This window comes from Suricata suricatta, chromosome 3, assembly GCF_006229205.1.
Source record: "Suricata suricatta isolate VVHF042 chromosome 3, meerkat_22Aug2017_6uvM2_HiC, whole genome shotgun sequence".
Taxonomy (NCBI): domain Eukaryota; kingdom Metazoa; phylum Chordata; class Mammalia; order Carnivora; family Herpestidae; genus Suricata; species Suricata suricatta.
The window spans coordinates 28,164,265-28,181,021 of record NC_043702.1 but is presented as its reverse complement, the minus strand read 5'-3'; the positions used below and the strand labels follow the sequence as shown (position 1 = coordinate 28,181,021).

The 16,757-nt window shown below is 38.6% G+C and overlaps 1 protein-coding gene across 1 annotated transcript in view; it reads left to right on the top strand.

Annotated features, from left to right (window-relative positions):
- Positions 1-16,757, top strand: part of LOC115287490 (disintegrin and metalloproteinase domain-containing protein 23-like) — a 194,387-nt gene that overhangs the window by 143,544 nt on the left and 34,086 nt on the right. Inside the window, exon 22 of the mRNA XM_029933979.1 lies at positions 1,663-1,774. Within this exon, the coding sequence (XP_029789839.1) occupies positions 1,663-1,774 (112 nt within the window). The remainder of the gene's footprint in view (positions 1-1,662; positions 1,775-16,757) is intronic.

Here is a 16,757-nt window from a genome sequence, read left to right as displayed (position 1 = left end):
TAAGATCTAGAAAAAATTTTAATAGTTATTTAAATTAGCTTAGTAAAAGAAAGGTATTTTAAAATGCATATAGACTTCAGAAATAGAGAAAAAAGAGACATGAGGAAGTTGAGAAAAATGCTGGAAGGAAGGCAAAAATAATTCAAAATATAGCTAGCTAGCAGATGATGTGGACTATAAAGCAGAGAGGCCTTAGAAGATATGCCTAATGACTGCTTTAGAGTTTGGGGTTTCCTCAGCTCACCAGGATAGCTTTGTGATTTAGAGCATGGTTTTAGAGGCTAGAAAGAACCAGGGGTTCGAGTCTCCTGGCTGTGCTTCCTGGTCTCCTGGTGACTCTGGGTGAGGCACTAACCCTCTCTCAGCCACTAGGGTGCTAGTATGAGGATTAAATTAGATGCTATACATAAAACGCTAGGCATAGGTACCTAGCCAGAGTGAATGTTCAGTAATCCCTATGTTAAAATAAAAGCACAGCGAAGACATATCAGTTATTCCTCTGAGGACATCATAAAACTTAATGTCTAGAAAGGCCCTTAATTCTCTACTATTCCTTTCACTTTTTCATCCTGTTAAATAAAAGGTCAAATTCAGCCTTGTTAATCCCAATCATGCTATTATAACATTTCTGATTAAAAAGCTTCTTATACTGTTAAGCTGCTATTCAGCGTATCTTCTCTAACGATCTGCCTCTGAATGTATTTCACAGGCAGATAAGGGTTTAAACACCTCTATCTCTAGTTTGCAGATGATTGTTTATTTCATCTAAATTTCAAGTCCGTTCCAGCAAACCACCTGGTCTCCGGCACAAGCAAAAGGAGACAAAAATCATGCTAGGAGGGTCTTCAGCCAGCTGACTGAGAGAAGGGTGATACCAAGGGCAGGCAGGGGAGGTGACCATGGTGCTCATTTGGACATGGTGAGGTAAAACAATGCATTGGTGACTTATGTCATCTGCTCTTTAATCTCTGGCCCTGCTGCCAGAGGCCTGTATCTATTAATTTCTTGAATTAAGCATATGTTTCTGAACTATGTTCCTAGAAACAACTACTTCCAGAAAACACCTATATTGTCAGACATTTGTATACCTAAATAATATCAATGTGAACAATTAACCTTTAATTTAAAATTTTTCTTCTATTTTGAGACACCTGGCTGGCTCAGTTGGTATAGTATGTGACTCTTGATCTCAGGGTTGTGAGTTCGAGCCCCACACTGGGTGTAGAGATTACTTAAACATAAAATCTTAAAAAAACATTTTTTTCTTCTTTTACTGGGTATCTCTCTATAATTAACAAGAAAACACCACTCAACAATTTTATGTATATGTCGTGTCCCCTTGTCAACCATGGGGGACTTAAAACATTCAAAATGGTTTTTCAAAGCTTCTGCCCTGCCCTGTGTCTCTTTTATGTTTATCACCATTATTCAAAAAAGCACAATGAGGGGCACCTGGGTGGCTCAGTTGATTAAGCATCTGATTTCACCTCAGGTCATGATCTCATGGTTTGTGGGTTCGAGCCCGAGTCAGACTGTGTGCTGACAGCTCAGAGCCTGGAGCCTGCTTCGAATTCTGTGTGTGTGTCTCTCTCTCTGCTCCTTCTCTGCTCACACAGAGAAGCACAATGAAAATGTTTCATTTCTATTCTTTGTCCTTCACAGGTGTGTAGTAATGAAGCCACCTGCATCTGTGACTTCACCTGGGCGGGGACAGACTGCAGTATCCGCGATCCGGTTAGGAACCTTCACCCCCCCAAGGATGAAGGACCCAAGGGTTTGTGTGATTTCAGTTTCTATTCATTGCATACTCAATTTGTTGGTACCCCTCCAACGGTGCTAATATAACAAGTTAGTAGGTTTGAAAGGAGACACATCAGAATATCATTTTTGCCAATCAGATATATAGTTCATGTAACTGCAGAATTCAGGATTCTAGAGTGATGTATTGAAATGTTTGACTTTCCCCTTAGTTTAGATCTGAGATTAGAAAGAAGTAACTATACCAATTTCCTTCCTTCCAGTTTCCTTTCTTTCCTATAAACCTCCTTCTTTTTCCATCACCACATATGCTAATCATTTTACAGTTTGTCTACACTATGCCAGTTTTCTAACAGATAAAATCTTTTTGGCTGACATGAGACTCTAGTCGTTCCTCAATATTTCCAGAGGGAAATGCTGTCTTCTGTGTTCTGCTTAAACACACTTTTGATTGGGAAGAAGTTGAAAATCTTCACAGAACTATTTTATTTTTTAAGTTAATTTATTTATTTAGAGAGAGAGCAAGGGCAGATAGGAGTGAAGGCGGGGCGGAGAGGGAGGGAGAGAGAGAGAGAATCCTAAGCAGGCTCTGTGCTATCAGCACGGAGACTGACGCAGGGCTCGATCTCATAAACCATGAGATCGTGTCCTGAGTCAAAATCAAGAGTCAGCTGCTTAACCAACTGGGCCACCCAGGTTCCCCAAAAACCCTTACAGAACTTTAATTCTTCATAGAGAATGTGAAAGATCTGGACTTTGTTTTAATTAGCCATCAGAAAGAGAGAAATTAGAATTTTAGAATTAGAAGGAGTCTCAGTGGCCATCTGGAACCACCGTCATTTTGCAGATAAGAACACCCAGGCCTTCAAGTCAGGTGACATCCTGTTGTTATCCAGGTAGCCAGAGACAGAGTTGGGACCAAGACCCAAGTGCCTGGTCTCAGGCCCATTCCCTTCTGTTACATTGTGTTGTAATATGCTCTTTGTCATAAACATGGTAATCATTTTCTTCTTATTCCCCCCATTCCCAACCGTCACATGGTCTCACATATCTAAAAAAAAAGTCATCTGTTGCAGCAGGCTTATTAGAGCATCCATAGCATCGTACCTGAGAAGCCAGTTTGTAGAACAAAGGATGTATCCCAGTGACCTCATACATCATGTTCTTCTTTCTCATGGTGCCGCTAATGGTATTTTATAAATAACCATCATGATCTTTTCCTGCAGGTAGGAGAAGGACATATAGAAATGGTGTTGTTTTGATCTGCTTAGTTTTGCATGAAAGCTCATTTAAACTCTCTGAACTTAAGCATTGGGAAAATATGGGGAAAAGATGACTTTGAAAAGTATAGGAAGCTCCACGATCCTCAATTCCTGAAGAGATTTAGCTGATCTGGGGGCATGTGTAATGTTCAGCGATAGTGGGTGTGTTAAAAACTCTCCATGCATTTACTTAATACGCCTGTGATATTGAAATTCTGTAAGAAGAATCATAGTCACACCCTCACAGTCTATTTCTGTTCTTCTACTTCTATTTGTAAAAAGGAACCAATTCCACTTTTACATTTAGTCTTTAGTTACCTTAAAACTGGAACAAAAAATTCTTGGATCCACCTTCAGAAGTTAGATTTAGAGCAGATTTAAAGCTCTGACAAGAAAAGCAGACGTTCATTCTTTCCAAATTTTCTCTCCATGGCATGTCTGTGATTCTCTTAAAGATCTAGATGCTGTTTCCTCAAGTGATATATAAAGGAGAGATGGACAGAGCTCAATTGCCTTAGACTCTGTCCTTTTTCATGACCTGGGGTCGGGGGCTATCAGTTGTCCGATTCCCTCTATTCGCCCTTCCCTCACCCACCTGTGGGTGCCTGGAAAGCTTAGCTGGGAGGTGTAAAGCAAACAGCCTCATTCTGGAAAAGAGGAGATTCACAGTCGCCTTATGTTTTGCTTTTTTCTCCCCCTGGTGCTATTCTATATTATCTTTTAAAAATAACTTCTATGGCCATTCAAGTAATACTTGTTTATGGTAGAGAATTTGAAAATAAGGAAAAGATGAAAAAGGAAATAAAAATCACCATTAATGCCACAACTCAGAGGTAATCCATACACACATTCTGGTGTATTTCTTTTCTGTTGCATGTTTTCTTTTTTCATTATTAATGAAGACAATGGATTCGCTAACATAAAGGTACCCACTAGTTCTAAACTTGTTAAAATCCTCGTGACTCTGGTAGTCTTCATTAAATTGAAAAAGCCATTAATTACTACATATGAAGGGCAGTTATTATTGTAAATTATTAGATTTCCAGAAAAGCCAAGCAATTTTAGCATGACTAAATAATGTCTTTATCTATAATGGTTATTAATATCTTTTCAGGCTCTCTAAAAAAATCTGTAATTAGTAAAGTGAGGAAGAACAGAAATCAAAATTTTAACAGCTTGTTATGGGGTTTTATGATTTTGTTTCTGATATTCTAGTTAAAAGCAAATGATGAGAAATTATGTACTTTACTTCTAATTGTATCCAGATAGCAAATATTTATTGACCACCTACTATGTAAAAGATGGCATATCCTTGGCATATTGTAGGCACTCAATAAATAGTACATCCTTTCCATCTGAGAACATGTGAAGGAAGCAAAACTGTGCATGCCAGCGCTGATTTTCAGTTTATCAGTAACCATTTGTATTGCCTTGTTGAAGAGTAGCAGGTCATGAACTCAAAACACTAAAACCATCTGTACTTTCTTGACTGTGGGTGCCAAGGTTGCTCGTGAGGTGGCAAGGTTTTCCTCTAACTGATTACCATTTATTCTTTCTCATGATCTAATTAGTTTGGTTGGCACTTGCCATATGGATCATAATGTTTGGGTGCTTCTCACCTGCTGGCCACAAACTGGGGGCAAGACCCAAGTGATATGACCTGTCACATCCACGGATAAAGGCTTTTCTGTATAGATACAATGACAGGGTATTAAAAAATACTTAGTTTTATTTAATTTTAGTGTGTTTTTTTGTTATGGAGGGAAAAATCCAAAAAGAAAACTGAAAATATTACTTTTTATTATTAACATGGGCATAAAAGTTAAATTGTGTAATCGTAGGCTTCTGAATCAAAACATAATTGGTAAAAAATAAAGGAGAACTCTGTGACTGTTTTATCTGATGAAGGTGTTAGAAATGAGCCAGTGTGCTTTGGATATTTCTCTTATTTTAACATCAAGTTTCTGGAAGAAAAAAACTCAACCTCTCCATCTGGGTAGGGACACACACACACACATACACACACACACACACACACAAATATTGCCATTCAATCAAAAAGAATAAAATCTTGCCATTTGCAACTATGTGGATAGAACTAGAAGGTATTATGCTGAGCACAATTAGCCAGTCAGAGAAAGACAAATATATGACTTGATGCATATGAGGAATTTAAGATACAAAACAGATGGACATAAGGGAAGTGAAGGAAAAATAATATAAAAATAAGGAGGGGGACAAAGCATAAGAGACTGTTAAATACAGAGAAAAAGCTGAGGGTTGCTGGAGGGCTTGTCGGTGGGGGGATGGGCTAAATGGGTCAGGGGCATCCGCGAGGCACATTTGTTGGGATGCGCGCTGGGTGTGCACATCGGGGATGAATCACTGGAATCTCCTCCTGAAATCATTATCACACTAGATGCTAACTAACTTGGCTGTAAATTAATTCATTAATCAATCAATAAATTGAAAAGCTGTAGACAATATTGCCATTGAAGTTGCTCTGCACTTGATGACCCACAGTTTATTTTTTTTAAATAGTTTATGGTCAAATTGGTTTCCATACAACACCCAGTGCTCTTCCCCACAAGTGCCCTCCTCCATCACCACCACCTCTTTCCCCCCCTCCCCCTTCCACCCTCAGTTCCTTTTCAGTATTCAATAGTCTCTCAAGTTTTCTCAAGTCCCTCTCTCTCCCCATCTCTCTTTCCCTCTTCCCCTCCCCCTGGTCCTCCATTAGGTTTCTCCTGTTCTCCTCTGAGACCTATGAGTGCAAACATATGGTATCTGTCCTTCTCTGCCTGACTTATTTTGCTTAGCATGACACCCTCAAGGTCCATCTACTTTCCTACAAACGGCCATATTTCATTCTTTGTCATTGCCATGTAGTACTCCATTGTATATATATACCACATCTTCTTGATCCACTCATCAGGTGATGGACATTTAGGCTCTTTCCATGATTTGGCTATTGTTGACAGTGATGCTATGAACATTGGGGTACATGTGCCCCTATGCGTCAGCACTTCTGTATTTTTTGGGTAAATCCCTAGCAGTGCTATTGCTGGGGATGACCCACAGTTTAAAGCCTACTGGTTTATTTGCTCTAACGTCTCAAACCAAAATTATTAAAAGGCAAGAAATGGCATTTCAAAGCCAAAACCATGTGAGCAAAGATTTTTTTAAAAAAAGATTTTCTATTACATATTAATTCACTCATGTTTTCTACATTGTCTTTTACTTCCCATATTTTTACTTATGAAAATTCTTCTGGTCCCTCTTCTCCCAACATGTGTCCACTGAATTCACTGAAAGAAATGATTTTGGTTTGTCCTAATTGAGTGGAATAAGTTTGCACCCTTTAAAAGAGCTGGCTGGACTTCCCACATGCTCTTGGAGAGTCAGTAGAAGTACCAATAATTTTTGTCAATTTGTGGGCATCTTTTCATGGTGCTTATTGTGCAACACAGTGGAATTTTTCTCACTGGATGGTTTGTATCAGCATTACAGGAGAGAAGAGAAGAATTTGATATATACCACGTTTTCACTGATAAGGAAGGGCAGAGATGCTCCTGGGAAGCTTTGATCAGACCCTGCCATTATGTCCACAGTCATTAAATTAGAGGGGCGCCTGGGTGGCTCAGTCGGTTAAGCGTCCGGCTTCGGCTCAGGTCGGATCTCACGATTCGTGGGTTCGAGCCCCGCGTCAGGCTCTGTGCTGACAGCTAGCTCAGAGCCTGGAGCCCGCTTCAGATTCTGTATCTCCCTCTCTCTCTGACCTCCCCTGCTCTAGCATGTCTCTCTCTGTCTCTCAAAAATAAATTTAAAAAGCATTAAAAAAAATTTTAAATTAGAGATAGAAGGGCCTTACTGGCCATTCAATCCAGACCATTGTTTTACAAATGAGAAAACTAACTTAATTATCAGGGGTAACAGAGCCAAGAGTAAAAAAGAGATCACATGGTCTTGAGCCTAATGCTGTTTCAGTTATTGCACACTGACTGCCTCCCCTCAAGCTGAGTAGGAAGTTATTCGTCAGGTCTCATAGCACAGTAGTAAGTAGAAAGGGTGAGACCATAAACAAGTCATAATTAAGCATATTAGCTCATCCATTGCTTTTCAAGGGAGTATTTTATTATTAGCATTTAGTGTTTTGAAAACAATAATTCTAAGACTTAATACCCTGAAGACCATTATTTAGTGTTTACATTTACCCGTTGTGTACATCTTGTTGATAACTTCCTTAGTGAGTGCATAAATCTTTGATTTTGTAGTTCAGATGATTAGATGTGAGGTATATAGTTGTATATGAGTATGCTCTTGGAGAATTATGTATCCCCTATGGATTTTTCTCATCAGTAATGGCCGCATCCCTAGCTTAAGGATTTACCAGGTTTTAAAATTTTTCAGTACCTGAGATTATTTTGTTTGGGTTCAGAAAAACGCCATGATATTTTTTCACTGACAGTGTAAACTGACTTATATAATATTCTTATATGAAATTATATGTTTCATATATGAAATATATTTTGTATATTTCATTATATTCTTATATGAAATTATTCTTATTCTATTCTTATATTATATGAAATAATATTCTTTTTTTAATGTTTTTTATTTATTTTTGAGAGACAGAGAGAGACAGTGCGAGCAGGGGAGGGGCAGAGAGAGAGGGAGATACAGAATCTGAAACAGGCTCCAGGCTCTGAGCTAGCTGTCAGCACAGAGCCCAACGCAGGGCTCGAACCCACGAACCGTGAGATCATGACCTGAGCCGAAGCTGGACGCTTAACCAACTGAGCCACCCAGGCGCCCCAGAAATAATATTATTATATAAAATTAATTTGTTTTTCATCTTTTTAGACATTTGTCCCAGAGTATCCGAAATGAACTTTTTTAAAAATTTCATGGAAAAGAGTAAGGAGATCTGATTGTGCATCTAACAAGGAAATACAGAGCTAGAAAATATATCTGTTTGTCATGCCAATCTATATTCTAAAGTACAAGGAATATATTTAGTATTTATTTCTGATCTTAAATTTTAGCAAAATCATAAATCCTTGCAGAAAGAACTTTGGTTTATAGAGCACAAATAATGGCTTTCATGCCTCCTGCCTATGAAGTGTTGGGGATGTAGGGTTATAGCGCCTTTGGCTCATTAGACTCACATGGATGAAATAATGTACTTTTTTGTTGTAGAAACTCTCTAAAAGTAAGGAAAAAAACCTACTCAGTTTTAAAAGCACAATTTCACGCTATCTGAAGCATGACTTGTCTGTGGAAGAATTCTACATATAAAGTAGAATGTCTTAAGAAAAGGGGAAAAGTTAGAGTTTGTATTTTAATATTACATCCTTATTAAAAAATTTGCCTTTTAGCACATGTGAGCCTAGATAGCAGGGAACCAACACTAAAAACAATGATAATAATAAACCAATAAACAACAGAAATTAATAAGACAAAAATGAGGACATACTTCTAGGAAACAAAGAACTTCCACAAACAAGTTGTAATACGAAGGTAAGTACGTTAAAGAGTTGGGGAATAAAGTTGAATCCCTAATAGTGGGATTGTGTTATCAGCTAGAGTCTTTACGTCTTCCTTCTCCAGGATTGGTAGGATGTAAAGGAAAGAAAAGTATATCATCATGTACCCAGCATAGTCGCTGGAAGAAAAAAAACACATCTAGTAGTTAATGAATGAAAAAATGAACGGGTGAATGAATGAACAATTATAGTTACATCATAAATAAACTAGTCTAGAGGTAAAAAGGAGAGCCTAGACCCCCAAAAGTCCAAGGGAGGTTTTTTTATATAGTTTATTACCAACTTGGTTTCCAACGTAAATCCTTTGTAGCTGTTTCAAATTTGTCCCCTATAAAAATCCACCCACTTGTGAGCCATGCAGTTAATTCATGTCAATTTAAACACAGGTTGAGTCACGACCCACTGGAAGAGATAACCCTGTTAAGTATCATGGTGATGGTGTCAAGTGTGTTTTACTAACGTTTTCAGTAAAGGTAGCAGACAAACGAGGAAGGGGAAGATTTTCGAAAAAGCTTTTGTCCCCACTTTTTTTTTTTATCTTTGGTGTTAGGAGTGGTTATCAGTTAAGAATTTGGAGATCATTATTCTTGCTCAGCAGAGATGATAGACCGTGTCTGTTGCTCTGGAACGTGTATTTGAAGCATGTGTAGGCATACCCGCTCCTCTGGTTGGTTCTAACACCCACATGATGGATTGCCTCATTCTCTTCATGCTACAGAGAGGAATTACAGCTGTAGCAAAGAAAACAGCCTTTTTAAGCTGTTATTTTATTCATCATGCATGCAGTTAAAATTTTTAAAAATTAACAAATATTCATTGACTGCCACATTTTACAGGTGTGTGTGTTTCTTACAATTTAGCATTTGTAGCTTATATAAAAATTGAAGGGGTAATAGGAGTTTCAGGTTTTTTGGCTCTGAGGGCCAATGCCTAAATCTTAAGCAAAAAGCCCCACCAAATTACAAAATAGTATATCCTTGTTAATTTAGTATTCTGAAGGCATTGATTCTCTAAGACCTTAAAAGGGGAGTATTTATACATATAATACCTTTCATTGCAGTATTTGGCTCCACAGTTTAGAAATCTGAGATATGGTTTTGGTTATTTTGAATTATAATGTACCGTCTTATCTGAAAAACATCACTATTTATATGTTGGTCTTTTTTCCATTCCCCTCAATGCCCTCAGTAGACTTCCCATTTTCTGCATTTTCTGTTGTATTCCCCCCCCCTTTTTTTTTGCTTGTTATTAACATCTCAAGTCATGCCTACCTAAGGGCTATGGATAAAACTAGAATCTCTTATTGTTTGCCTTGTGATTAAATGAAATACAGCTGCTCACCAGAGTGGGCGATCCAAGGTTCTCTCTCTGGGAGAGTAGTGGACAAAAAGGTCAATGAACCCAACACTAAGTCTTAAAAACCTGTGAGTTGAAATTGTGGTTCCTTGTTTTACTTCACCATCTCACAGCACCCAATCTGTGCCATGCAGGCTTATCAAAGTGAATCTCTTTTTCATTAGTAAAGTGATTTGAAGCCAGCACTTTTGGTTGGATGGATTTATGAGATAAACTGTCTATGTCCCCATGCTTGCACGCACACACACACAGACAGACACACTCAATCTTGATCTGCCCTCCTGCTTCAGCACTAAAACTTCCTCTTGCTTGCGTGGAGAGCGGCCTGGGGACCTCTGCACACTGCAGGCCCTTTTTGCCACATTTGAAAGCTCAAAGCTCAGCACAGAAGTGGTGACGCGCAGGGACAGAGTGTGTCTACGCAGTAATCTACCACGGCGTGATCTGAAGCAATCAGTACTTCCTAGTGACCCTGACTTTCTCTGAGCGAATAGTTTCTGTCCTGGAAACTGTAAACAAAAACGGCAGCAACAAAAACAAACTAAACCCCCAAAGACTGTGACGGAAAACCTCAACATTGCAGAGTTCTGTGAAATACACTTTTCCTGGTGAAAATGTACTTAATTTTAAAGATACTCTTTTAAATTTGTAAGGATTTTCACCAAATTGAATGATAAGTTCTGAAGTTTAGAAGGATGTAGCTTCTTAGGCAATTTTATAGTATGAAAAGTTTATAAAGTATACCGATGGTGTGCTACTTTGTAATTAAACTCCAGACTTGCTGTTACGCAGTTTAAGTGACATTTTAATGCCAACTCATTCCTTCTGGGAACTAGAACTCAAATTAGATTATCTATATGTTTAACGGTATTTATAAGAGAGGATGTTTTTAAGTAGGATTTGTAGAGTTGAAGTTAAATTAGCCTCGAAATGATTCTCCAGTATCTTCAGTGTGTATGTAGACCTTCATTTTAAATTTTAAAGCAAAGATGTCGGTATTTAACTGACTTTCAAAGCATTTCCTGAATAGAGTATTTTGTGTGTTGGTGAAATCAGTGTGTAATTCGTTTCCTTTGTTAAAAACGTCTCCGTTTTCCCTCCACACAGTGAACATGGCCACAAGCAGGCTAATAGGTGCTGTGGCAGGCACCATTCTGGCCCTGGGGGTGATTTTTGGAGGCACAGGGTGGGGAATAGAGTAAGCATCTTTGTGAGTTTTGGAGTGTTTCTGTTTGGCTCCCCATGTGTCAGCTGACCATTGGTACCTACCCCTACTGTGTTTTGTCTCGTTGATGTGTTCCCCTGCAAGTGCAGCTTGTGGTGTGGTTTGGACGTGTCTGTGCTGTGTGGTTTTCTTGTGCAGTGAAGAACCTTCTCCTGTCTGGAACAATGTGGGGCATGAAATAATATCGGGGTGCTTATGATGTCTTCACGATTAAGACAATGGTCCAAAAGCTTCCATTGTTCTTCTACTTACAAAAGTAGTTTTAAAACAACCTTTTTTGTCATTATTTTTTATTGACAAAAAAAAAAAACGCTTTTATGTGAGTGTTTTATTAGTATTCCTGTAAGGAATGCAATCTTCACCAAATAAATCCACATATACAACTAGCAATTATTAATAGTTGTAGCTTCTTTTGAAGATAATCTGAATGATAGTCACTAATATTCTCTCTGTGTATTTCAAATGATATGGGAGGCTTTGGCTTAAATTTTTAAAGAAGATATTTAGGATATTACCTTCATTTTTAATAGAAAATAGATTGAATATTCAAATTAGAAGCTTACATAAATATTTGGGACCAAAGAATATGAAGAAGAAAAAGATACTTATCCAAACACGCAAAACGTTAAGGGAATAGTTGCAGATGATCTAGCGGCTTTGTCTTAAAAATAGCCAGTGCACAAATACATCGTGTGTCCCCTGTTGATCTCTCAGAGAATCACAGCTCTTCTGTATTCTCAAAGTCGCTCAGCACTTGGTCCAAGCCTCAGAATAGCTGTCAGTTCTCCATGGCATATTACTTTCATGAAGTTGCTAATCTATAGACTAAAAGATTATTATAACCCCCCCCAATTACAGGGAGAACATTTACAAATGACAGAAATACCCTTTCACACGCTGTCTTTGTGTTCACGGGGCCGGTGGTAACACTTCGCAGGGGCGCAGGGATGAACTACTGGTATCTTAAGGAATCACCAGATAGCCTCTAGTCGACTGGTCCAAACCATGGCATGTTGATCTTATTACACACATTCCTTGTTAGTCCCAGTGATTTCAGCCCACGGATGCTCTTCCAACCAGGACTGGGAGACCCAGGCACTGAAATAATGCAGGGGAAGCAGGCCCATAGTTGAAGATTACCTGAACCTTCTCTCTCCTGATTTGAAGGACGTGGACCAGGTTTGCACCTGCTAACTCACTTCCCATCCCTACAGACTGTGAAATGAATTAACCCAGGGCAGCTAGAAATACTGGAAAGGATACTTTGTTTCTTTTTACCTGTTAGAAAATAAAGTATTAAGGCAGAGGTAACATTTAGAGAAAACAAAAACTTTGTCTTGTAAAATTTCAACTTAGATCTGCTGACTGAATTATGTATAAAAGTAACATTCCTTTTCCCGGGGAACCTCTACATACACATTGTGTGAAATCCCTCCTTGAAGAAAGGTAGTGTTTGAAAAAATCATCCCAGTTGTGCTCTTCAGATTATTTATTGATCACAATTGTGATGTGTTGCAAAGTACCAACTAAGGGATGAAGTTTTAAAAGTTTCGCTTTGAGCCTTAGATCGGCAACCCCCCAAGGCATTTGTTGTAAAGCGCAGTCCTCGTGACTGGTGTCTGTTTTCATCGTCCCTTCCAGTCTTGTTGGCTTGTGGCTATTTCTGGTTGTGACAGGTAAGTCTGTATAAGTGTATTTTTTTCCTAAAAATAGATTTGTTATTTATTATTCTTGGCTTATGCACTATTTTTGTTTATTAGTTTACTGATTGCTTTCCTTCAAATTCTAAATTTTATCATAATCGCTAAAATACAGTTTTTTTAAAAATCCACAATAATGCAGTATAAATTGTTTTAACACCTCCTGGCTCAGCTAATAGTGTAATGTTCATTTAGTCACTAAGGATTCCATGAATAGAGGGTTTGGAATTTTTTTGTTTGGGGTTTTCTGGGGGGGGAGGTTATTTCTACTCGTTACTTTGTAATTGTAAATCAGGACTCATCTGTCATAAATTATGTATCAATTCTAATCCCAACATGTCTTCTGAGCTAGTAAAGTACAAATCATGTCTAAAGCACAATAAACATGGAAATATAAATATTTTCTAAATGTTTATTTCAAAACGTTTCCCCCTGTTAAAATGTGGGGAGGAAATACATATAAGTGGACTGTTTCATTAGGGCAGGGGTTAGCAAACTTTCTGTAAAGGGCCAGAAGGTAAATAGTTTTGACTTGGCTGGCCACGGATGTTTGTCACAACCTTGTAACTCTGCTGTCGTAGCATGAAAGAAACTGTAAACAACGTGAAAATGAGTTAGTGTGGCTGTATTCCAGTAACATTCCTTTGCAAAGCAGGAAGTGGAGCCAGATTTGGCCAGTGAGCTGCTATAGTTTGCTGACCCGTGAGTTCTAGCATAAGCTTTAGAGTCAGACAAATCTGTGTTCAAATCTTGCCTCTGTCACTACATCCTAGAAGCCACTGTTTCTTCATCTACTAAACAGGGATAGTCATATGTTACCTCGTATGGTTTTTGTAAGGATCCAATGAGATGCTTGTCATGTGGTTAGAACCACACCAGGCACAGAGTAAGTGCTCAATGTAGAGTAACTAACCGGCTTTGATTTCTCTCCTTTTATTCTTTATTCTTCTTTGTGCATTTCTGAAGGCCACTGAGATTTGTGTTCTGTAGAATTGCAGTGGTTAGTCCCCAAAATGGGGCACAAGCCCTTGAGCCTAAAGAGACCACGTCCCTGAGACCCCCACCGCAGCTGTCTCCCACCTTCCCACTCACCCTCACGAGCCCTGGGTGGTCTCTGAGTAAAAACATACAGTGCACAATTTTAGCGCTGCTAAAAGTGGCATCCATTTGTGTACACAGTTGAGGGCACTGATGTGAGCAATAAAGAGAATTTTTTACGAAGAAGTAAACATATGCACAAAGTCAAGGATTTCAGGGGAAATAGCAAAATTGGCCTGATGACTTCTGGAACGGGATATTGAGTTATGATTGGAAGTATTTTGCTGTTAGGGGCGCTGTACCTATTAGCATCCTGAAGGATGTGATGTGTAAAATAATTCCTGTACTAAAGTTAATGTTGCTTACATTAAAAATCACGAGCTAAGGCGTTTTCCCCGGCAAGTGGAGAGGATGTGCTGTCACAAGTAGCAAGGCTTTCTTACTCAGACAATTGACGGAAACTCCATATTTTCTTCCTTGCTGTCCTTTCTGCTCTCTTTTTAAACTATACTCCAAGCCTCAAATTTCAAATGGGAACTTGAAAGATAGTCTCAGTTGAGCCTGCAGAATCTTTCCTCCATTTCTACAGAATTACCCAAATGAGTTTTATGCTTCCTCCCCATCTTGCCTTTGGAACTGCAAGTAGTTGTTTAAACACCGTCTGGATCCTTTCAATGAAGAAATGCCTCTAGCCTCCAAGCCACATCTTTATTAGTAACCTCCTTCTGACTTCTTTTTTTTTTTAATGTTTATTTATTTTTGAGAGAGAGACAGACACAGAGACAGACAGAATGCAAGTGGGGGAGGGGCCAACAGAAAGGGAGACCCAGAATCCGAAGCAGGCTGCAGGCTCCAGGCTCTGAGCTGTCAGCACAGAGCCCCACGTGGGGCTGGAACTCATGAACTTCGAACTGCAAGGTCATGACCTGAACCAAGGTCAGACACTTGACTGACTGAGCCACCCAGGTGCCCCCCGCTCCTTGTGACTGAAATGTTAATTACTTCCACGTGGGAGTTAAAACAATGTAGCATTCAGACAACTTTGGGTGCCGCTTGAAAGAGCACTCACTATATTAGAATATTTTTCCTTCTTTTCCTGCCATCCTTTGCCAGTCAGATTGAGCTGATTCTAATGCATCCGTATTCTTTATGTGCTCTTTTGCTTGTTTGAATTCATGATACTGGGAAAGAGGAGGAGAAGAGAGACAGGTGATGCTGGCAGTTGGGGTACATTTGCTTCAAATTCTGCAGAAGGTGAATTTAATGGATCTGAATTGTGAGGGGTGCAGAAGCTTTAGAGTGAGAGGCATTCATATCCAAGCAGGAGCTCCCCGTAGCATCGGAAGCACGATTAAGCTGAGTAAACCACGGCGATTTCAGTGTTGAGCAATTTTTTATGCAGGGTGTTTACCTCCTGAAACCGCGTGACTGCCTTTCCCTTGTGGTAACGACAGTAGATGGCTCATATGACTTTCTTCCCATGATCCTTTGTCACAGGTCCTAGTGCCACCAATCTCATAATAGGCTCCATCGCTGGTGCCATCCTGGTAGCAGCTATTGTCCTTGGGGGCACAGGATGGGGATTTAAGTAAGCAACGCCGCATGTCTTCTCTCGGTGGCTCTGGCACTTCTCTTTTCTGCTTACATAACCAGGTTTTGAGTTCCTGCTACAAGATCTAAAGTTTTAGCAGTCAACTGCTAAAAATAAATATTTTTTATTCAGAAACGGACTAGAAAAGAAGAAACGTGGAAACCTCAAATGTCTTCTTCAGACTAGTGGGAAAACTTGAAATGTAGAAGGAATTCACTGGCACAAGTTTAAGGAGAACAAAGAAGAGGTTCTTCAGTAGAAGACATTCTAGTGCTTAGGAGAAAGCATTCTGAGATTTTGTTTTTTATACACAATAATCAGGACACTTTGCAGCTGGAAATAAGAGGATACAAGTCCGTTGTGTCTGTTTAAAACTGGCTTATATTCCATGGGCATTTTGAATTTTTCACAACCTAGTGACTGTTTGTTCAATACTTTTCACACATAACACCTTATATGTAGCTTTGTGAAAAGCTTTAATTTTTTTAAAAATTAGATTTTAAAAAATTTATTAATTCCCTAACCATCTGAATTGGTTTCACATTGGAATTTGAAATCTGTGGCTCTGTGATATGTAAATATTTTCTAATTAACTAACTGCAAATTAACTGGTATGTTTCCATAGTGATTTTTAGTTTGGATTGTGCATTGATCACTGAACTAAGTTTGTTTAAATACACACAGTGGATGTTCACAAATAAACCATAATTATGATCAAAATTTGTAAACCAAATTTCAAGTTTGGATGTTTCCATAGTTCAGATCATTGGATAATTCCTTTTTATATCTTTTCTTTGGGCTGTGGTGGCTTGATTATTATGATTTGTAGATAAGACTCCCTGTGCCAAATATCCCCTGTGATAAATTAAGTCCCAGCCAGATCTACAGAAACAAATTTAAGTGGGAAATAGGACCATTACCTAAATTCAAAATCCACTTTGCCTCCACCTGGTTACTCAACAGAGGAAGTTTTTTACTTGAATTATCTGGATAATTGCATTAATTATAAACTTGATTCTATTTTGCATTTTGAATCCCGAATTCAAAATTTTGAAACCAGGTAAAATGTTATTAGAAACGAGTTATGAAAGAAAAACAAACTACATGATGATCTAAATAAATTCAACATTTTCTGATAATTTTGTTATCATGTTGAGACTTAATGAGTAAGCCTACGAGTTTTCACGTGGCTTGAACTTGGAAAGTTGTTATCAAATGGTACTTTTTTCTGCAGAGATATTTGTAAACTTGAACTGGTTGGATGAAATGGTAGTTTTCACA